The sequence below is a fragment of the Lissotriton helveticus genome, chromosome 2_1 (assembly GCF_964261635.1).
Source record: "Lissotriton helveticus chromosome 2_1, aLisHel1.1, whole genome shotgun sequence".
Lineage (NCBI taxonomy): Eukaryota > Metazoa > Chordata > Amphibia > Caudata > Salamandridae > Lissotriton > Lissotriton helveticus.
The window spans coordinates 1,249,929,233-1,249,953,634 of record NC_136059.1 but is presented as its reverse complement, the minus strand read 5'-3'; the positions used below and the strand labels follow the sequence as shown (position 1 = coordinate 1,249,953,634).

Here is a 24,402-nt window from a genome sequence, read left to right as displayed (position 1 = left end):
CCCTCAGGGAGGACTTTCAGACGCTGAAGCAGGAAGTGGCTGGCGAGGTCCGGGAGGTGCGGAGAGAAGTCGACTCACTTGGAGAACGTGTCTCCACCATGGAAGACGCCACCCAATCCCGGGACGAAGAGATTGCGCACCTACAGCAGGAGGTAGTGCGGCTCAGGGACCAACAGATTGACCTCCAGGCCCACGCCGAGGATCTCGAGAATAGGTCCAGGCGCAACAACATCAGAGTCTGAGGCGTTCCATCTAAAGAAGAAGGGGAAGACACAGCTGCCTACCTGAGGGACCTGTTCCGCGACATACTGGGCGAACCCGGAGACTTCCCGATGAGAATCGACAGGGCGCATAGAGTGGGACCTCCGCGCCGAGCTTCGGCGCCGCCCCCGGACATCTTGGCCTTCCTGCCGGATTTTCCTCTGAAGGAACGAATCCTGCGTGAGGCGCGACAAAAGCACCCGGTGAGCTTCCGAGGTCATCAAATAGCCTTGTTTCAGGACTTATCCACGATCACACTGCAGAAGCGCAAGTCCTTCAAGATTGCCACGGACTTTCTACGGGAGCACGACACACAGTACTCATGGGGCCACCCCTTCAGGCTTATTTTCCGTTGGAACGGAACGCTACATCAGCTGCGGTCCCTCCAGGACACATGCGGAGTGTTAGGTATCACCGCGGCAGAAGACGACGTTCCAACGCCTCGCCGCCGTGCCTCCAGGGAGGGTTGGCAGACGGTGCGACGGCGACGGCCCACACTCCCGCCTCCGCGACCGGATTCTCCCACGATAAGAGCTGAAATGGACAGCGCCATTCGGGAGGTGTCCAGAGACACGTCGTCTGGTGACATGGCCTTGACGGCCTGAGCAACCTCCGGGGGGAGATCGTATTGGCATCATCAACACTGCAGGTTCGAGGGTTCTGGGGGAGTGGGGGGCTCCGGGAGGGCAGAGGTGGTGGCTGGACGTCCACTCGAATACTTCTCCACGGACTTGTACGTTAGGGACCAGACTGGGACAATGGTGTTTGTTGAATGGTTGAGAATGGGGTTGCGGGGGGAACGGGGGGACGAGGGTAGGGCACTGGGAAGGGGGTGGGGATTCGGGGAGTTGGGGAGTTCGGGGAATGTTTGGGGAGTTGGGGAGGGAAGGGCACGGGGTTTCTGCTGTGCTGCATTTGCTTACTGCCGCGCTTGCTTCGTTCTCATGTCAGTTTTTTGGGGCTGGTTAAGGACTGTTCAGGGAGGGATCCGGGACTCACACGAGGTTGTTGTTACTGTTCCTTGCTGCTGCTGTTGCCTTGTCCTTACTCCGCAGGTGCGGAGTACAGAGTGTTATGATAGCTGTCTATTGCAAGTGTTCCGACCCGCATTGCCGACTTGTACTGGGTTCCCTATTGTTACAAGTCCGTTTAGCGCCCCTCTTCCAATGATTGTCCATGGCTCTTAAGATTGTTACACTTAATGTGAAGGGGTTAAATAACCCGGTCAAGCGCAGGGCGATACTGTCCCTCCTCGAGAGCACCCAGGCAGACATCTGCCTCTTACAAGAAACTCATCTACTAGCCCGAGACTGTCCTAGGATGCGGTCTCCGAAATTCCCGGTACAGCTTTTTTCCTCAGGGACTACCAAAACGGCAGGGGTTGCTATCTTGGTGTCTAGGACGTTTAGAGGGGAGGTGCTGCACAAGGTCCCGGAGCAGAAAGGGAGGCTCCTGGCATACAGGGTTAAGATAGGGGGATTTCTGTTCACGGTGGGTTCCATATACAGCACTAATGATCACCAGGATTTGTTTCTACAATCTGCTCTAGCAGACATCGCGACTACCCCAGACAGACACATAGTCATTGGAGGCGACCTGAATATGGTCTTTAACTCGTCCTTAGATAGGTCCGCGCAGCGCCACCCACACACAGGGGAATTCTCACAGTTGAGTAATTCCCACTTGGGGGATCTGGACATGCTTGATCTCTGGAGACGCCTACACCCCACTACACGGGCTTAATCCTACTACTCCCACGCACACAAGACATACGCGAGACTGGATTATCTCCTGGTTACGGGACCGGTGGCCAAATGGACGACTGCTTCCGATATAGGGGTCCTCACGTTGTCTGATCATGCCCCGGTGTCGGGATCCTTCACACTGCCGCCGCTGTCTCCGTCGCGCGGGGTCTGGCGCCTCCGGGATACCCTGTTACATAGGCAAGCGGTTCTGAAACAAGTACGCGCTGCGATCAAGGAGTTTCGAGAACATAATGAGAACGAGGATACCACCCGGGCGACGCAGTGGGCGGCCCTGAAGGCGGTGCTCCGGGGTGAGTTTATCTCCATCTCCTCTGCGGAAAACAGGGACAGACAGCGGAAAAGGGACAAACTTACTTCTACGGTGCGGGAACTGGAACAGGTGCATCAGAGGACGGGGGCCCCCAGAGTATGGAGACAGCTCAAGGCGGCCCGGAAGCTCCTTTCCGCGCTGGACATGGATAGGGCGGAGTATGCAGCGCTGCGCCTGAAACATGCGTATTACACTGGCGGTGACCGATGCGGCCGATTACTTGCAAATAAACTGCGGGTGCAACACCAGCGCCAACGGGTCAAGGAGTTGTCCATACCTGGTGGTACACTGGCCACGGAGGACCACCAGATTGCGGATGGCTTCCGTCGCTATTACGCTGACTTGTACGCGGGTGAGCCCCCCTCGGCCGCGGCTGAGACCGATTACCTTGCGTCGGTCGACCTTCCTGTTCTTACACCAGAACAAGCGGAACACCTAGACCGGGACATCCGCCCGGAAGAGGTGATAGTGGCTATCTCCTGACTCAAACATGGGAAGGCCCCGGGACCAGACGGTTACACTCCACTTTTTTACAAAACATTCTGTCCGGAACTGGCGCGGCTGTTGACACGGCTCTTTAACTCCTTTGCCGAGCCTGGGGCTATCCCTCCGGATCTCCTGCGGGCAACGGTATCGGGTATCCCTAAACCGGGGAAGGAACGGAACGAATGTACCTCCTATCGACCGATCTCGCTACTCAATGTGGACCTCAAGCTCTACACTGGAATTCTGGCGGCGCACCTGGCACCACACTTGCCGGGATTGGTGGACTCGGATCAGGCCGGGTTTGTACCGGGCCGACAGACGGTGGACAACACCAAGAGGGTGGTCCACATTTTGGAGAAGGCCTCCCGTATCCCCGGAGAGCGCATGCTGCTCTCGGTTGACGCGGAGAAGGCGTTCGATCGGGTGCATTGGCCTTACCTCGAGAAGGTGCTTTGCAAACTGGGCATAGGTGAGAAGTTCCGCACCCTCATTTTTAATTGTTATAAATCTCCTACTGCGATAGTGAGGGTGAATGGCTGCAACTCCGACCGATTCGTGATAGAGAGAGGAACCAGACAGGGGTGCCCACTATCCCCACTGCTCTTCGCTCTTTACATGGAGCCTTTTGCTCAGAGGGTTCGACGTAACCCGGAGGTGACTGGCGTCCGGATGGGGGGATACATTCACACCATCAGTTTGTATGCGGATGACGTGATCTTAATGCTTGACAACCCGAGGGTGGCGCTCCCCGCTTGCATTGCTGAAATGGACGCTTTCGCCGCGGTGGCAGGTTTTAAAATGAACATGAGAAAGTCAGCGGCCCTCGACATCTCGCTCGCCTCTGCCACGAGGCTTGAACTACAAGGACGATTTCCCATGCGGTGGTCTGGAGATCTGATCCCGTACCTGGGGGTGCTGCTGGCGCCCTCCCTACCCGCCATGGTCGCTGCTAACTATGCAGCTCTGGGCAAGAAGTTGAAGGAGGAACTACTCCGTTGGAGCAAAGGTACGTTATCATTGTTGGGACGTATCGCTGCGGTGAAGATGACCCTCTTGCCGCAGGTATTGTACATGTTCCGGGCCCTGCCGCTTCAGCCGCCGAAAGGGTGGATACGGCAGGCTCAGTCTGATATCGCGCGCTTTGTCTGGCAGGGTCGTAGGCCCAGACTCAGGAGAGCCCTGTCCACGCTGGCACCCGAGTCCGGTGGACTTGGCATTCCGGATCTCCACAAGTATTATCAGGCGGCACAGCTGCGATACTTGGTGGAATGGAGCAAATGGGAATCCGACAGGCACTGGCTGTTCCAGGACCAGGCAGTGGCGGGCAGGACTCTACAAGAGATACCCTTCCTGCGCAAAAGTCATCGGCCCCCCAATCTCTATGCGTCCTTTGTCACACAGGTCCCGCTCCGCGTTTGGGATACCGTGAATCTTAAGCATGACCTTACCACCTTCCCGTCACCGCTTACACCACTGGTGGGGAATCCCGACTTTGGACCTGGGACGGAACCTGGAGCGTTCTCGCTCTGGCAAGCAGCCAGATGTTGCGCGTTGTTCCATATCTATGGCCCGGACGGCGCTGTATCGTTCGAAGACCTTCGCCGGGAATACCGTTTGCCCGAGACTGAGCGTATGCGTTACATGCAAGTCCGCCACTGGGCGCTTCAGCCGCAGGTGCGGGACCTGGCTGATCGGAAACTCACTCCATATGAGATGTGGCTAGCGACGCGTTCCTCGGACGCCAAGCTCATCTCAGACATATACCGACTCTTGCAACCCCCCCCCCTATCACATACATAACCCCGGGAGGGCCCGCTGGGAACGAGAGCTGGGGAGGGAACTGAGTAACAAAGAATGGGATGACATCTCTTACCGAGCGCGTCATTCAGTATACCACACTGGGCTCACAGAAACCTTTACTAAGATATCCACATACTGGTACTACACACCTCAGAGGCTGCACGAAATGGACCATCACATCCCGGACACTTGCTGGCGCGAATGTGGACAGACAGGCACACTTTCACACATTTTATGGGACTGTCCGTTGCTGGGTCCGTACTGGAAGGAGATCCTGGACGAGTTGGACCAGTGCTTTAACATCGAATTCCCTCGCCTCCCTGCCTATGTTCTACTGGGGTTGCCCAATGGCTTGATGTACCCTCTGCGATCCAGGAAGGGCAGACAGATAGCGATCGCTCTAGGCTCGGCGATCCAGAACATACTCATATATTGGCGTACTACCACACTCCCTTCCAACGTAGGCTGGTTGCATAGGTTATGGCACGTTCTGGGAATGGAGAAAATGTCCCTCACAGTGGCGGGCGAGGTGGACAGGTTTGATGACCTGTGGCAGCCTTTTAATATTTTGCTGCAGTCGGAGTTCAAAGAGATTACCTGTCCACGATATCTTAGGCTGATGAGACTGACAACCCCGATTACATAGTCGACAAGGAGGGAGGGTCACATGGAGGGTGTGGACCCTTTAAGGGAGAGTAGGAGGAGCGGGACATCTGCACGAGCACAGGGGGAGGGGAGGGGAGGTTCGGGTGGGAGGGCAAGGGAAGAGGGAGTTCAGAGGGGGTTGTTGGTTTTGGAATTGGTTGTCACAACACTCACGCCTCAACTGAGGCCCTGCAAATGCTTAGATAGTATGGCATGGAATCCAGATGATGTTACAAGAGAAGAGTCTTTGCAGTACATTATCACGACAACTGTATTCCTTGTGTGTATTGTTTTTCCTTGTTTGTGAACATGCAATAAAATACTTTAAACCTAAAAAGCACATGGTCTACTACCTATATTATTCAATAATTAACCTCCAACTGAGGATCACTGCAGTGCTCCTCATAAGGTGACCTTTGATCCGAACTGTCTCATAGAGGAGCGCCCATACTTTCAGAACTGTTTGTTCGAAGATCACTTCCAACCAGCGATCGAACTGCTTGGGAACAGTGTGGGAACTGTGATCCTGGGTACAAAGATGGCGTGGGCAGGGAGTGTGTGGGCAGGGTCAGAGACGCAGCTAAAGCTGAACATAGTCTGTAATTGTTTTGGTGGCTTTTCACCACACAATATAATGCACACCATTTAAATGGAAAATAAACTAAACAAATGTATCTGTAGGATATGTATTTTTTAAGGCTGGACAGCTTTGTTGCTTAATGTGATCACTTAGGATGGCTTTGGGTGTAAACGGATGGCCACTGATCTGAATTCTGGTCAGTGCACTGGAGAAACGTGAACGTGTATTTGAAGGGCTAAGTGGTCCAAGCCTGTGACAAAAAGCATTGTGAATAATTAAGTCATTAGTTTAAAAAATGCATTTCACACAGCACCAGATTGGCTGCAAGCAGTATAGGTAGGCAGTCGCAAATTGTGCAATAATTATTTGATTTAATGTTTTCAATTTTTTTTCAGTAATACGCTGACTGTAAAACGTTGTTTTTAATAAGTCTTCATTAAAAAGACACATGCCAAATTCCATCAATCAAGGCAGAAACTGACTCCCAAGCAGCCTTTGAATCTGCCAATTAACCAACTGCACACATGTACCCTTCTTTCAGGTAGCAGGCACCATGTAGAGAAGGCTTGCTTCTTCTTTAGCTAATTCTCCCTTCTCTCCGTTCACATTAGAGGAGTCCATTCTCTCCTTTTAAGCCTGCGCCATTCATCCGTTCAGGGACGGTTGTTTTTATAAAATAAAAAGTGTGGGAACGATTCAGATCAAATTAATAAAGCTTGGAAACGTCGTTCCCCTGCCCACTTTGATCTCAGCTTCCAACTGGCAAAACTTGTTGCATTTATTCAAAGTTCTGCGTGGACTGGATGTATGATTTTAACCATCCATGTACTAAGTGTTATCTAACATGCCTCAATCGCCGTCACAAAATGAGCAACAGGATTAATGTGGTCGAGAGTCAAATCCAGACTTGCTTGAACAGACAAAACCTTGGATATTTCAATGTTTTTTTTCCTTTACGTAGTGTGGCCCTTATGCATCTGCACGCCCCCTCTGCCAGTCAGCCTGGCACCCTGCCAGGCTCCTCTACCAGCTCGTTAATGCCTGCTGTGCCAGGTTGGTGATGCCATTTTCCTGGTTTTCCCAACCCACTACTATTTACTTCTGTCTATTCTAAGACTGCAGTGTGTACTGGCAGGCTGCCCCCTGCAGTGCTTTTTCTTGTAAAACAGAGTTGTGCTGTCAATGTTCCTTTCACCAGGATGCAGCCTCTCCTGTCTTTGTGCAGTCTCCTGCTTGAATTTGTTCACCACACTAACAAACCTCCACCGTGTACTAGGATGAAACATTTAAGATGGCGGGAGCTAGTTTACCATTGTGGAACTCCAGACGCACTTGCCTCAGATCCTCATGTTCATCAAAGCAGCAGTCGTCCCCTAGTAAGCATTGTACATTTCATTTGGCTAGATTATGTGGCTGAGAAGCCACTGCAGCCATTCTGTCCAACCATCCTTCTCTGTGAAACATGTGGGACATATTACTGTATTGTGTTAGGTTTGTATAGTTCATAGATCACTGCACTGTGTCAGCAACCATGTGCCAGTACTGTGCTGCTTTGTCAGCCCTTTATTTCCTGAACAATTCTGCAAAAACAACCTCTGCTGAGTGGATCCTCCCAATTCCGAGTGTATGTTCTTCACTCGTTCCGAAGGTTTTTGTTGTCAGATAACACCCACCACTAATGAAATAGTAGTGTCTCTCCAAAAATCAAAAATATTTTTATTGTACTATACATTTCAATAATTCACACATATGCAATGTTTAAGAATAGTGATTATTATAAAACATGAATAATATTTTAATTATAAAAACATGTCTGTGAGTCTCTCTTTAGGCATAGTTTTTAACATAGAATTGTGTGGGCTGGAAAATGATAAGAGAAAGACCTAGAAACATATTGAGTGTTTAAAAAAAAATCCAAAATGTCTCACGTCTTTCTTTTTACATTTTTCAGCCCATAAAATGCAATCATAAAAACAACCACAAGGGGGTTCTGTACAACAGTTGAAGAACATGGAGTTCCAGCGAAGAGTGCATTTCAAAATTATGGTAGGTTCTCCGCGGGTCATGGATTTAATGACCCAGGAGACTTACTTTTTTTAATGTCGCTGGGGGGCGCTATAATTCTTGTAGCTCCTCCTCAAAATAAAAAATTGTGTGGTAGTGCCCATGCCCTTTGTAAGAGCATCACCAAGCTAAAAAAAGAAAAGTAGATAGCACTCATAAGGCATTATGGGGCACTCCGTCATAGAGCAGTGAATAATAAATGAGCAGCTCCTGCTGCTCATTTCGTTTTCATTTTTTAAAATATTTTTGTGGGTGGTCCGGTGCCCCCAGAGGACACCAACAAGTTTTATTTTGGTTGTGGGTCACAGATCCCAGGGTCCCAGCTGCCACAACCAGCACAAATCATGTGTGCCAGTGGAAGCGAGCGTGTTTTTTATTAAGTGGATGCTTCAGTGTCCACCCGGGGCACCCACAACTCCTAGTTGCGGGAGCTGACCGTTTTCTTTTGGTGGGTGGGTGCCCCGGCACCCACCCGGGGCAGCCACACTGCTGGAGTCATTGGGGGTGGGGGTGCTATGTATCAAGGCACTCGCGGCTCCATTCAGCAGCATCTCGGGTGATGGCGGAAGTTGGCACTTTATCTTTGCCTGGACGGGAACAGCCTTTTGTACCTGGGAGCAAAGTCGAAGTCCCTGTCCAGGAGAGTGCAGGCAGGGTATGCCCGCACTCTCCCAGGCAGGTAACCACAGTGTCCTGGGGGTGACTTCCCCAGGACACTGTTCGGTACTGGCCCCGGGGATGGGATCCGTAGGGCCAATAACAGTACGGGGAGGGGGCGCCCTCTCCCCTTGTTTAATTAAGAAATTTGGTCCATGGGATGTGGCCCAACAGTGGCTTGGGGAAGGAGGCCATGTGCCCCCTCCCCTTTATTTAGTATTCAGGACCAGAGGATGGAGTCTCTGGGGCCCAATAGTGGCTCAGAAAAGGGGCCACATGTCCCCCTCCACATTTTTCACCCCAGGGAATGGGGTCCCTGGGGCACAAGAGTGTCTCAGGGAGTGGGGCCCCACTCATGCCACCTCCCCAAATATTTATATTTAATGACCTCTGGGCCCTGGCTCACACTAGGGGTCATAATATTTAAAAAAAACTCCGGACAGAATTTTCGCTGCAAAAATATTATATATATATATATATATATATATATCTAAGTCCCTGAGTCCAGTAATGGATGCTGTAACATTTTCTTTCATGTTGCAGCTGGCTAATCAGAGGTCTGGCAGGAGTGTACTCCTGCGGAAGCGAGGAGACCCAGGGAAAAAAGATCCCTAGACATATAAGAATGCTCTATTTTTTTTTAGTTGAGCTCGTGAGACTCTCGCCAGAGTACCTCAAACCTAACCGTTCAGATATACAAATATCTTTGTACCTCAATTTCTCGAACGCTACTGAATGGTTTTACATAAAATCACAAAAAAACATGTTTCAGGAGCATAATCTAGCTTCCTGCAAAATTTGGTGTAATTCCATTGAGGAGTATTTATGGTATCTTGTCCCAAAGAAATCTTTGGAAAATGCATGGGGAAATTTGAATTGGAACCCCCTTTTTTTCTAAGCCCCCGCTTGATGGATCACCTTGAAACTTTATAGGAAGGAGCGGAGGCAGAAGAACGTTTGTTTTTTTGAAAGTTTTGCGAAGCTGCGTCAAATGGTGCCAAAGTTATAAGCAAACCAAAAAAAATTCTCCCTATTTAAACAAAGACCTAACTATAACTACTGACTGGCGACTGCCAGTGGGTAATAGGTAAAAAAATATCTTCATGCAGTTGCTTTTTCTCTTTCCGAGAAGAACAGACCAGCATTACCATTTAATCTACTGCATTGAAATATTTTTGATCTGCAAACATATCCTATCCAGGCACATCATGGTCAGAGTTTGGGACAGTAGTGCTGGCCGGTCTTTGCCCCACGGTGATTGCTGTTTCTTTTTTTGTTTGTTTTTTACGGGAAGGTGCACGTCCTCGCTGTTTCTTTTTTTGTTTGTTTTTTACGGGAAGGTGCACGTCCTCACCTACCCCTGCATATCCTTGATGCCTTTCCCACTGTACCCACAGTCATACAACTGCAGCGCTGATTAATTAAGCTCTGCAGTGCAGGCAGTGAATTTTTTTTTAATGCATCAAGCAGCATCGAGCCCCACGAGTTGGAAATCCCAGATGGTGGAACAGTTTCTACTCTGGTCCTCCTGAAGTATCACCGAGAATATTAGGAAAGGTAAGAAGGTGGCTGTATTGGATATTTTTTACGGCTCAGTGTAAGGTATCTTTCCGCGAACGCATGCAAATTCAATGATAGGATGTTAAATGCTACTTTTGATGCCTTCAAGTGGAGTGGTTTGCCAGATTTTCTTTACATATTTTTCACCTGGAAAGAAAGTTGTCTATATGTATGTGTATGGTGTTCTCTTAATAATTCATACTGCACTAGTTTGCTGCGTGCCACTCTGAACCTAGATGGCTCCTTGAGAAATCTATCACATAAAAGCAAGAGGAACCATTATTTTAACAATGCTTGTTGGATCAAAGGCCTCCTTTCTTGTGCAAACCCTACACAACAATCCCAGATAGATTGTGTTAGTCCATGTATATATGATGCAGATTTAATAATTACATAGGGAACATGCATAAGTTAAGGACCTGCAGAACGCAGTTGCTTTGGAAACATGACCAGACTCTGAATTCTGTCTACAAGCTGGCTGATCAGGAATTGTAGAACAATATTCCTGAAGCAGCCTGGCTTCCTTAAATGTGATTAGCGGGCCCAGGCTTGGTTCTAGGGGGCAAATCACACCTTGGATCTCTGGTTCAACGCTGTTCCTCCTCTTCAATCCACTTCCTCATGTGAATGGCTTCAAGTCCATTTTTATGAAACCAATTTGAATTGTAAACTAACTGAGCGTTTGGGGTGAAGCAACCATTCCGTGAAGACAGCTGCTGGACGGCTTCCATTAGGGGATAGTCAAGGACGTCTCTATTTCCCTTCAAGCTGAAGTGCTCCTCGACTTTCTATATTAAATGGTTTGAATTAGAAAGAAGATTTCTTCACCATTGTATCGTCAGATTGTATCTCAAGTAAAAACTAAAACGACATGTACTTTCAAACTCCAAACAAAACATAATTTTAAGTAGTACTTTAACAGCGAACGTACAAGGCCACTGGACTGCAAGCTTATGCTCTGCTCATCGGACTGCAAGCTTATGCTCTGCTCATCGGACTGTAAGCTTATGCTCTGCTCATCGGACTGTAAGCTTATGCTCTGCTCATCGGACTCCAAGCTCACACCCTGCTCATCGGACTGCAAGCTTATGCTCTGCTCATCGGACTGCAAGCTTATGCTCCGCTCATCGGACTGCAAGCTTATGCACCGCTCATCGGACTGCAAGCTCAAACTCTACTCATCGGACTGCAAGCTCATGCTCTGCTCATTTGTCTGCAAGCTTACGATCTGCTCATCGGACTGCAAGCTTATGCTCTGCTCATTGGACTGCAAGCTTATGCTCTGCTTATCGGACTGCAAGCTTACGCTCTGCTCATCGGACTGCAAAGCTTATGCTCTGCTCATCAGACTGCAATCTTATGCTCCGCTCATCGGACTGCAAGCTCATGCTCTGCTCATCGGACTGCAAGCTTATGCTCTGCTCATCGGACTGCAAGCTTATGCTCTGCTCATCGGACTGCAAGCTTATGCTCTGCTCATCGGACTGCAAGCTTATGCTCTGCTCATCTGACTACAAGCTTATGCTCTGCTCATCGGACTGCAAGCTTATGCTCTGCTCATCGGACTCCAAGCTCACACCCTGCTCATCGGACTGCAAGCTTATGCTCTGCTCATCGAACTGCAAGCTTATGCTCTGCTTATCGGACTGCAAGCTAATGCTCCGCTCATCAGACTGCAAGCTCATACTCTGCTCATCAGACTGCAAGCTCATGCTCTGCTCATCGGACTGCAAGCTTATGCTCTGCTCATCGGACTGCAAGCTTATATGCTCCGCTCATCGGACTGCAAGCTTATGCTCCGCTCATCGGACTGCAAGCTCATGCTCTGCTCATCGGACTGCAAGCTCATGCTCTGCTCATCGAACTGCAAGCTTATGCTCTGCTCATCGGACTGCAAGCTTATGCTCTGCTTATCGGACTGCAAGCTTACGCTCTGCTCATCGGACATGAAGTAATCCAATACACCCCAAAGCCAAGAGCCAGCATATCACAAATTCCTTTAGCTCTTTGGAGGCATCCCGAGGTCAGGCAAAGATGGTCTATGATTCAGGCTTGGAATGAGAATACAGTTGGACTCAGTGACTTCTTCTTCTCCTACTCCAAAGAAGACCATCTTGGGCAGGGTGAGTGAAAGACCAAACCTGTGCCTGACCTCAACCAAGCATAACTCAGAAAATAGGAGTCGACCTACATCTATGTTGCTTTTTTCACCATCAATATCCCAATTTATTAGCCATTTTCTTAAATCCCGAAAAACACTGATTCATGGCCAATCGCATTGATGATAAATAAACATGATTTTTATGTGCTCCCCGCAAAGATAATAGAGTATTTGCGATAGAGATGGTTATAAGAAGAACAAGCATTTAAGCATGAAATTCACAGCAATGTCTAGTAAAGGCCCTTGTACTGGGGCCGAAGCCCTTTGTACAGTTAAACATGTGTAATCTTTTGCTTCAGTTAACTCCTATCCAGATGTGAGACTCATTTAGGGCTCTAGAAATTGACTAAATACTTGCCTTGAGCCTCCTGCATGATGAGTGGCAAAAGCTTCAGTGTAGTAGAAATATATCTTCACTGCAAGGTGCTCTATAGCGGCAAGTAATATGGTAGACATAGGTAATTGTAGAGTCGTGCTACCAATAAGGACACTGCACAATATATATTTTATACGAGCTCTTTATTCTAGCTCTGTCCTGTTCCCCGTCCCTACTCTAACTGCCCCTTTCCTGTCGCCGCTCCTCCTCTTCCTGTGTCCCCCTAATTCCACCCACCAACAACTAGACTGCACACATTCTTACAGTAATGCAAGCGCTTTCGACAAAGGTGAGTCAGCACCACAAAAACTCCCTGCTCGACTTAGTGTCCATTTATAAAACTAAGGTAGCTATTGGTGTAGTTAAGTTTTACAAATAGATTTCAACAAACATTGGAGGAATACATAAATAAATCAAGTGTTAGCTTATAGGGTGAACTTCAGATTTCCCAAAAATACATTATATGAGATGCAGGGCATGAGCAGCACGGGGACTGGCCTGAGCGGGCTGAAAAGATGCGCTGCTCAGGTCAGGGAGTCTGTGGGGTTTTTCCAGCCCGGCTGGTCAATGAGGCTGGGCTGGAGATACCTCAATGCCCATGTGTGTTTTGGTCGGCCTGAGACGTCTGGCCAAAACACACATGCGCACATAACACTCCTCTTCCCCCTCCCATGCCTCGGCCCCACCCTTCACTACAGCACTAGCTTGCAGCCGACAATGAATAATAAAAACATGCTACAACATCATTTTATTTTTTATTTGTTGGCTCTGAGCCAAGTGGTGAGGCGACGCTCTTCTGCCATTGTGGAGAAGCCGCCACTGCTAACAACCCTCCCCCCAGTACCCCCCCAAGCCACGCCCCTGCACTTACCTTTTCAGCAGCAGTATTACGGCGTTAGCAGTGCTGGCGTCCAGCCCAGTGGTGGGCTCATCTAAAAACAAGATGCTGGGGTCTGTAATCAGCTCCATCCCGATGTTGGTCCGTTTTCTCTCTCCACCAGACACACCTCGTGTGAACTGCGTGCCCACCTAGAGCAAGGAGGCAGCAAGCAGAAGTCACTAACACGACTCTCATATATTCAAACTATGCTGGAACAGTAAGGGAATCGCGACTTTGACCTAAGCGGAAGGTGACTTGCAAACACTGTGTCTGAAGCATGTTAGACAAAGAACAAAGGAGAAATGTGTGCACTCCTTGAAAGAAACCACCCATCACTGACAAAACAACATATATGTGTGGACAATTTAAATAGAGCTCCCCAATTAAAACAAGTGTTTCTTTTCTAAATTGACAGCGTCATGAAAGGTTTTTTTCTGAAGTTACCAGAGTAACAAAATATGTTCTTAAAAGACAAAAATCGCAGTACTGGAGGGAGCTTCCTAAACAACACCACTAAAGGATAATGCATGTTTTTTACAGGAGAAAACGTTTGAAAATGGAATCTTTCTGTAAAATTGTGTTCATTGTTCAACGAGCAGTATACCGCGTTTTATGAGTAATTACCCCAAGGGACCCACAATATTAGCAGTACTGCAAGGAAACACTGGAGGAACACTATTGTGTTGTTAGATTAGGCCAATAAAGGCTGGACACAAAAATGAAACGCAGAGCATGGCTTTCAGTGCTAATTTGAGAAGTTATATATTTTGCAATGGTCAGAAGGCTACAAAAAAACAGTCCCTCCCCATGATCATACTAAGGAGCTGTCCTGATACAAATATTACCTCCGGCACTTCTCAATGTGACGGGGCATACTCATAGGAACTAAAGCAGCAATCACATCTACCACCACTGCAAACACACCAACAGTCAGGACAGCAGCAACCACAGGTGCCAATATGGAAGGAAAACCAGCAGCAACTGCAGCTGAATTTACAGCAGAGACCACAGAATTGACCACAGTTGTCGCTACGGCAAGGTGAACTGTGAACACAGCTGAGAACACAGCAGGAAATAGTTTTTACCTCAGCAGGGACCAGAGCAACAAAAACAGCAGGCATAACACAAGCAAAACAAGCATTGGCATAGCCAATAGGTCTCGCCTTGGTACCTTATAAGTTTAGCCATGCAGCAGATTATCCCCTATTAGCATTGCCACACACTCAACATTTTCGAACAATCCTGCTGTGATAAGAGGCCAAACAGTGACATAATAAATAGCGTGGATTAGCGCACAGCCAGAACGAACACCAATCTAGAGAGCGTTTTGAATGTTATGGTGCTGTAAAAATATTCAATGTCAAAGTGAGATGTCACAGGGTAACAAGAGATTCCTCATTAAAAACAAAAGAAACACTTACGTTTTCTTTTAAGGACGAAAGAAGCCAAGGGACTTAAGCTGAGAGTAAGAGAACAAAACATACTGACCCTTTGCTCCCAATAGCATGCTCCATTTAAAGCCTGCTTGCTTCCACGGGGTAATAATACAGGTTGAAGGAAGTACACCCGCGAGCTTCTGAGCAACGGCCTGTAAATCTAGGCTGGTAACACTGTATTGTACTGGCAAAAGGGCAACAACTGGTTACATTTTGACAATTTTTTTAATTAAATAGGCCAACTCCAAATCTTAAGAATTCGACAACGGTTCTTCTTGCAGACCAGGGTCTTTTTGAATGAAGACATCAATATTACACAAAACTTCCATGCCCACAAAAAGTCCAGTCGCCATCTTGAAAAGAGCAAATGACTGAAATACCGTAACCGTCCCCATAACGCATGCTTTAGCCATGGACCCAAAACTGTAATGTGATCCCTCAAGTCTCCGTAGCGAAACTGCCAACGTAGCAATATTATTGAAAATATAACTTTAACCAATACCGATCAATTGGTCATTCAAACTAATCATTAGCTGGAGTGCCACAGTGAATTAGTTGCTCTTTAAACGATCTGCGTAAGTCACTGAAACGCAATGACAAATCTGTGTCAGAAATAACACTGTGCATGGCCGAGTGTAGTTGAGTGGACGTGCTGATTGTTTTTCATTGCACATTGTTTACTGCTTCTTACTGCCAAAAACCAGGCTATCCAATTTAAACAGCTATTTACGACTTTGCCCAAAAATAAACCCAAAAGCATACCATTAGAACAGACCATCCAAATATGGGTTCACTCATTTCCTGCAATTGTTTTAGACACCTTATTTAAAAAAGCTCACACTACTAACAAGCCCACACAAATCAACAGGCGCGGCCGCTAAAGTGAAAGCGACTGCGCTGTGTTTAATTAGCAATCTGATCCACGACGAGGAATGCAGCTGCCACCCTGCGCGCCGCAGCTCGCTACCAAAAGCAGAACGCTGTGGGAGTGAACCTTTGTAGAAGAGGTGGGACATGCACACGCCTTTGGCCATTTGCGTGCTTTCATTATTGAAAGACACACGCAAAGGCCAATCAATATGTGGGAGGAGTCAGACCCACACATAGAAGTTTAGAGTGCTCACAAGAAACCTCCCATAGAGCAGCGCATGCGCGCTGCGCTAGGCTCGACCTAAACAGCTGTGACCACAGCCACGACCACAGTAACAGCTGCAACAATAATATAAGCACAGCCAGGGTCACAGCAGTGACAACCGCTTGACCAGCTGCAACCACATAAGGGGCAGCATTAGTAGTCACAGCTGCCACTACAACAGGGAAAACAGCAGCAACCACAGCTATAACCATACTACAGATTACACTTGCCATCAAGACAAGAAAAGGCTTTGCCACAGAAGGTACCACATAGGTAATAAGTGTGACCACATTGGGGACTACAACAGCAATGATATTTAACCCCACAAAACGAACCACGCCAGCAGTATCTGACATCAGTGGCCAAGGCAGAGAACATGATTGCATACTAGTGTCAAACATAGGAAACACTATTACAACAACAACAGCTGTCATCACAGGAGTGAGGACCATAGCATTAACCACTTCTGTAACCACAGCTTATGCCACAACTGCCTACAGGATCGGCACAACAGCAGCAACAACAACTGCCAACGAGCCAGAAACAACAGCAGTGAAAACAGTTGTAAACACAGGAGGGGCAACAGCAGCTATTACCACAGCAACATTCACTTTAGCAACAAATGTGACACCAACCACAACAGCTTGTTTACCACTAACACTCAATACTAAAGCAGCAGCAACACCTGCCAAAGCAGTAACAACAGCTGTAAGGCCATCATGGACCACAACAGTGACCACAGTTGTAATGACAGCAAGGATTGCAGATAAAAACTTGACAAGTACCAGAGCAGTGGCCACTGCAGTAACATAGCACGGACCACTGCAGACATCACTACATCAATAGCAATAGCGTTTACCACAGCAGAGCCAGAGCAACTTGTTGCTACTCTGCTAGTGACACCAATCACTACCAGAGTAGGGCTTTTATAGCAGTTGTAACAGCATCAGTGACCAAAGTAGCAACCATAGCTGCCACCATGACAGGGCAACATCAAGAAGAGTAGGCTTCATGACAGCACGGACCTCTTCTGAAACAACATCTGCCTGCACAGATGGGATGACAGCAGCAACAACAGCTGGCCAAACAGCATGGATCCCAGCAGCTACCACACCTGTAACCACAGAAGGGGTCACTGCAGCAACCACAGCATTGAAAATAGCAGCAACAACATCATTGACACAGAATGGGGCACAGCATGAACTCAGCAGTGACAAAAGCTACCTCTATGGCAGGGATAACAGCAGCAACAACAACTACCAGCAAGGCAGGGGGAACAGCATTGACAACAACTGTATTCACAGGAAGGACAAGGGCATCAACAGCTGCCAAAACAGAACAGCAGCAGTGACAACAGCTGCGACCACAGGAGTGGAAAGCTTGAATTAAACCCAGCTAATGATAACTACTGTGGGCTCCATTTCAGTCCATCGTTTCTTGCTCACTGTACCACTATGGACATGGGCAATATGCAATTCGTCTTTGTACCTGCTGTAACAGGAATGAGTCCAGCTTGTAATGCCAAGCCGTGTCCTTTCTGAACAAGTAAACAAGCAACCAGAGGTCGCTTTTGACCTGATAGCGACCTCAGGTTGCTTAAGGTACAGCTTGGGTCCTACGAGTATAACAGAACATGTCAATGAGGGGAAGCAAGCACTGGCAAAGCCAAAAGGCCTGTCTTGAATGTACATGAACACAGAAGCGCACTTATTTGTGGCTCATCCTTATGTGCCTTGGATCATTATGTGCCTCCTATGTAGGTACAATGTTTTTGTTCACCAAGCTTGCGGTGCCATGCGGTAGGTTACACTGTGGCAAAGCACAAATAGGCTGTGCACATTTGTATATACATTGTTTACAAACGTGCACATTAAAGTCAGAGCTGCTGGATTTACCAATGCTAGCTTTTTAAGTAAAGTGTTCAGGGTGGCCACACACACCCTATGCACATCTCCTACGTGTGTGGGTTAAAATGGTTCAGTACACATTGCTGACCATGGTCATCAGCTGCCTTTCTGCATGGAACCCAAAATTCAAATGGCCTGAGTTAAAGGAGGATGGTATTGATAAATGGGCCAAGAACAGAGGCATTCCCATTTCACATGGATGGTAAGATAACTGTTGATTTTGAATTTAGTGAGTATCAAGCAGTGGTGAGTCTTCCAGCTCCATAGGGCTCAACACTAACGAGGACAAGAATGGAAACCGAAATAACTACAATTATACAGTAACTCCCAAGCACAGTTGGCAGAGCCTCCCCCTCTTGAAGACCATAAGCAATGCTCTTATAATGTCAATTGCTATCTTCCAGTGTCAAAGGCTTTCTTGAACAGCCAGCTTTTCAATACTCCTCTGAAATATTCAAGGGAAGTTATTGCCTGAATAGATATTGGGGAAGAGTTTCACATCTTTGGAGCTTAAACTGAGAATCTTTGACCTCCTACTCTAGTTTAATGGTACCTGTTCACCACTAGAAGCTTGGTTGTGGGATAAAAGAGACATAGTTGTGGTATACCAGGATAGATGCAAACTAAGAAAGTCAGGAGAAAATTGGCAGTGGAAGAATGTAGAGCCCTAGTTGAGGTACACCTAGAGATATGCAGAGTAAGAAAATATGGAGTTAAGCCATGGATAGCCTTAACGATTAAGCAATAGACTTTGAATTGGATATGCTGTGCCACTGGCAAACAATGCAATTGCGTTGACAACTAAATAGTATGCAATCTACGAGGGGGCTTTATCACCAGCTTATCTGCAGCATTCTGAAGTATTTGGATACGCTTTAGATCACAGTCTGGTATCCCTAGATAGACACTATTAGCATAGTCAATTCTTCCTCCAATCATTGCTGCCATGACTGATTTCAAGGCTTCAGAAGAGAGGTATGGAGGGAGCTACCTTGTTGTCCAAAGATTAAAACTCCTTTTGAGAGCTCATTATTTATTTGCGGACTCAGGGGGAGTTAGTGATCAATTATTATGCCCAGTCTTTTTGCTGCCAACTTGGGTGTAGGAACAGAGCCTATTTCCCTGGGCCAGTAGAGATCTAACCAGGCACCTGTGTGGCCATTAAGTACTACAATTTACGTTTATAGTTTTAAAAATGTTTAAAGTAACTTTAATTAAGGGTGGTGTTTGCCATCTAAAACTATTGTAGGTTTTGGTGCAAGAACTTGAGGTTGCAGGGAGTCAGAGGCCAGCTACTTAAGTTGATTTATCTCTACTTCTAAAAATCATTATGTAGTCAGTAGAAATCTCAATAACTGAACAAGTAATGTCTTAAATTACCTTTGAGTCTGCCACTTTGGTTAAACCGAGTTCTTTCATGATCTGATTGATTCGTTCATCCTTCTCCTTCTGACGAATGTTTCTCGGAAGCCGGAGTGCTGCTGAGAACTGCAAATTTTCCCTTACTGTGAGGGTCCCCATAACAACATCATCCTTGGAAGAAAGAGGAAATAATATTTTTTCTGTTCACCATTCCAATTGGCATCATCTTGTATTTTTTAACAACACTATTGTGTTTTACACATCTGCATTTGTATTAAGTGGAAACTCAGAGGTATATTTGCTGAAGTTTTGCAAGGGTGCTCACGTGTTGCAACACAACACAAAACGTTGCATTAATTTACATTGTAAGGGCCAGTGAGCACGAAATCACATCATGTTGGAAAAGTGCTCATGCGAACATTAGTAAATATACAAAAGCCTATGAAATAAAGAAACTTAGAAAAGCCAAACATTTATATGATACAAAGTATTACATACAATACATAAACTTAACTGTGTCCACTTAATTTATGCAAAAACCTAAAGATGCTACCCTTGCTTCTTCCCATTTTTATATCAATCACCCTCACACATATCTGAATGCACACTTTGAGCCCAGAATTCTGGGCCTAAATAGGCCCAGCTCAAAGTGACACAATAAACAGAAGTGTGTTAAAAAAAAGTTAGACCTTTATAAGGGAATGCTTACATGCAGATTGTCAAACTCCATACATCTAACATAGTGTATTACATAGGATTCTTTGCACGATAGGTGCTATACCAGGGGTCTCCAACTTTTTGTGCAAAAAGAGATACTTATGTTCAATGAAAATCATCTAAGCTACTGATATTAGTATTGTAATAGTTAAGGAAAAACGACATTAGTGGCCACCCAGTGAAAGATGACCAGCAGTGGCCACCTTGGTGCATCAGGCAGGATTGCCAAAAGTAATGGAAAAAAGGCTTTATGAGTTTGGAATGCCTCTACATGGGTAATGTCATTGGCACCAAGGTAATATTAGTAACAAGTCTCTCCAATGCTGCATAATGTATCACTCAAACATCAGGTTTAAATATATTTTGGAAATTCAACCATTTTTCTCCAAATATAGGCTTATGAGTTCTGAAATTACGCACATTTTCATTTCGAATACAGGCTTTTCAATTTTGGTATAATACATTCATTCAACAAAGCAAAAGGTTCTAATTTAGTAGGCTGGACTGCACACAGGAGAGCTGTTTACAAGTAGATGGAGAGTTGAACACGCGAACGAATCACTCGAGAAGCCTGTGCTATACTGAGAAAAAGTGCAAAGTTCAAATTTTCTGGGCAGTTGTTAAAGGCTACTAAGTTGTTGAGCTTTTAAGGGTTGGTGCTTCTCTAGCACTCACGTGGCTGTGACATACTGTATGTAGCTCACACAGAAGCCGGAAGAGAATCTATTTAGAAAGTAGACGGATATGGCAAAAATATCTCCTAGCATTTAAAAGACACAGGACTGTGGAAAAGTTTCTCACTGTCTGGACCGGTTTTGTGAGATCTGACGAGTCTTTACCTGGAAAATAGTTTCGATACATAATGCGAAATTTTAGAAATTCTTGAACCAAATGTAAACATTGCGTGACAAGTGGCAGGCTAGTTAGTGGGTTTGTTCTTAGACAGTAGAAACACACGCTCTTGAATCTTTCAAACGATGCGCCTTCACAGTTTAATGTCAAAAGTGTGGCAGCTGACTCCAAATAAACATCAGTCAGAAGAAAAACAGAAGCAAAGCTTTTCGTCTTGTAGGATTTGCTCTATTACCTTCAAGAGGTTTTTTTTCTGGCACCAATACCATAATCTAATTAAACCCACAGTATAATGCAAACGTGTGTTATTGGACACCATTCGGCCCTAAATAAACACACTGCCTCTCCATTTGAACTCAGCTAAACAAGAGATTTAAAAACTAAAGGTTTTCTCCACTTCAAGGTGATGTCACTCCTCGAGTAGAAGAAGAAATAAAATAATCTTCAGGTCATGTTGGATACCATTAGTAACATTTCTCATAGCCTGTAACACGTTTAAATTAGACAACTGTCCAGTCTTGAATTTCATCCAGTTCAAAAAGACGTTGTATTTCATGAATGCTATTTAAAGTTTATACAATTCACTATTTTCCGTAGTCTTTCAACTGTTTTAACTTAATCAAATCAATATATTGGTGTAATCAACTCAATGCTTTTTGTGTATAGATTGCATTTCATCAGATTCAATTGATTAAAAAAATTCTGGGAAGTATAATACTCTAATTATTTAATCAATCAGTCAATCTGACAGTAACCACTATACATCTAGTGTCAATGTACCTATAAATGACAGAAACGTAACCACAACTATCAACTCACAATTTTTCTACCACTATCTCAAGATAGGAATATCGACTTGAAACAGTGGTACTATTGTGCTATATAAATAGGTAAATGCAGATTTATTATTCTTAACTCCACATCTGTGGCGAATAAACTGAAACTCTCTGGAGGCTCTAGACATCACGAAATGCGGAAAATCTACTGCTTGAACCTCCCACTTTCAAGAAGGAGAGATCGATGGTCCAATCCTTTTCAGGCAGCGCAGTGAGAATCTGGAACTCACTTCCGCCTCAGCTCCGGACCACCTCCTCCTCCCAAGCCTTAAAATCTGACCTCAAAGTTCTCCTTCTTCAAAGACATTTCCAAATGTAATTCATGCCCTCTCTGCTATCTGAAGGAAGCCCTTCAACTACTGAAAAATCTACTTTACATGACTATGGAAGTGTCTTCCCAGTGTGTTCTTGTGGTTTGAGAGTCTGCCTCTTATTGCAGTATTGTCCTTCTTCCTGTGTCTGGGACTCGTGGGTAACTTGCACCCGTCACTTTCTCCTGTAACACACTGTTTTCTACCTCCTACATTTGTTTGTTTCGACACCTGCACAAGTGCCACCAGTGCCTCCGTAACGTTTGTTCTTGTGCTGGAGTGTCCTCCATATATTGCAGTATTATACCTCTATGTTTATTTTGTACGCTTTTTGTAACCTGCACACGTCACTTTTTCCTCCTGGAATGCACCGTTTGCCTACCTCTTGTATTTTGTTGACTCACGATTGTCACTTTTGTAATGCACCGTTTGCTACCTCTTATATTTTGTTGGCGCACAATTGTCATTTTTGCTTCATTTAATGTAACGTTTGCTTTTGCATTTTGCTCACTTGTAATGTTCTCATGTATCAGTTCTGTTCCTATTGTGAAGCGCTCTGACACCTTCGGGTAAAGTCCGCGCTATATAAAAATGCATAAATAAATAAATAAAAGAGAGAGAGAGAGAGAGAGAGAGAGAGAGAGAGAGAGAGAGCCCATATCACAGAGATTTTGCTGGGAAAATGGAAAAATCTATGTCAGTAAATGCGCAGTTTATGATGATATCTTCTCCTGTCTGAGGAGCCTCACCACATTAACTATCACTCGCGCCTTCTCAATGCACTGCTTACACAATTTTATACTATCTCACTTATACCATGTAAAATAATAGTATTTAGAAAAACAGTTATGACATTGCAAATCAAATCATTTGAGAACACTGCATGGTAGAGTGGTGAGTTATAGTTAATGTAGTGTGCCTACAAAGTTGAATGCAAGGTCTATGGAGCTGGGGGAAGTACAGAGATTTGAATGTATTGTCTACAGAAATGCAACAGTATTTGACCTATCATGGAACAGGATATCATAGATTTGTACTGGTTCGTTTCAGACTAGATTCTTTTTACCATCTAGTTTCATTCCCTACAATAAATGATTGGTCGAAAAATTTAGGACCCTGCCCTTGCGATGGGGTTGCAACCCAAACGGCAATCCATATTGTTTAATTTTGTAAATATTATGGGGAACACCGAAAAAGGTGTATTCTTCCAATTTTAAATGTTGGGTTTGAGGCAATGTCGCCGGCCTATATTGCACTCCAACTACTGAAGAATTAATGTTAAGCAAGAAATATAGCATTATGTTTAAAAGCAGTAATTAAATCTAGGAAACATATTTGAATTTTAAGAAACTGTATGACTTGTACAAACTGCATTTTAGAGGTTGAGTTTTTACATGGAGAAATGTATTGATTGAATACATGTGTAAATGAAATATTAATGTAATATGATGGGCGTTATTTCTTAAATAACAAACCAAAAAATTTGAAAATGAAATATTAATGGATTATGATAGGCGGTATTTCTCAAATAACAAACCAAAAAATGTATTTTGTATTTCTGTATCATGCTTTTATGTTTTTTTATCATAAAATGAAAACCGAATAAAGTGATTTTGAATTGAATTGAATCTGTTGCATACATTTTAAATTGAAGGTATAAGTTTGGAAATTTAAATTTTTCTGTACTTTAACTTTTGTTTGCAGCTAAAGAATAAAGTTGTATTAATTTAAAGTGGTGCGGAAATTACAAATTTAAGATATAACTATAACTTAAGAATTTCTAATCGTTGTGTATTTACTGTTTGGTTTGCACAGAAAGAAAAAGTAAAGTGTCACTAATTATAACAAAGGTTTAACTTTTGGTGTCCTCATAGAGTAGAGTGGAATTTTGTACAGTGGAGTGCAGTAGAGTTGAGTGGAGTGGTGTACAATAGAATACCGTACAGTGGAGCAACGAGAAGTGGAGTTGAGTGTAGTTTTGTAGTGCGTAATAGCATTTAGTGGAGTAGCATACAGTGGAGTGGTGTAGAGTAGAATAATATAGAGTGTAGCAGGGAGAGTGGAGTAGCCTCCACTGAAATAGAGCAGAGTGGAGTAGCATTGAGAGGGCTAGCATACAGTGCAGTGCGTAGACTGTAATGGCAAAGGGTGGGGTGGCATAGTTGGAGTTGGGTAGAGTGGAACGGCATAGAGTGGAGGATTTGTGCACAGTGTAATGGTGTACAGTGAAGTTGTGTACAGTGGAGTGGTAATTATAACAGATGTAGTGTTAAAGTGTCTTAGCAGATGCAGGTGTAATG

The 24,402-nt window shown here is 45.4% G+C and overlaps 1 protein-coding gene across 2 annotated transcripts in view; it reads right to left on the bottom strand.

Annotated features, from left to right (window-relative positions):
• Window positions 1–24,402, bottom strand: part of ABCG2 (ATP binding cassette subfamily G member 2 (JR blood group)) — a 662,915-nt gene that overhangs the window by 108,087 nt on the left and 530,426 nt on the right. For both annotated transcript variants that reach the window (XM_078676202.1, XM_078676203.1), the window contains 2 exons: window positions 19,405–19,557; window positions 13,538–13,695 (listed from right to left, as the gene is read on the bottom strand). In XM_078676202.1, the coding sequence (XP_078532328.1) occupies window positions 13,538–13,695; window positions 19,405–19,557 (311 nt within the window). The remainder of the gene's footprint in view (window positions 1–13,537; window positions 13,696–19,404; window positions 19,558–24,402) is intronic.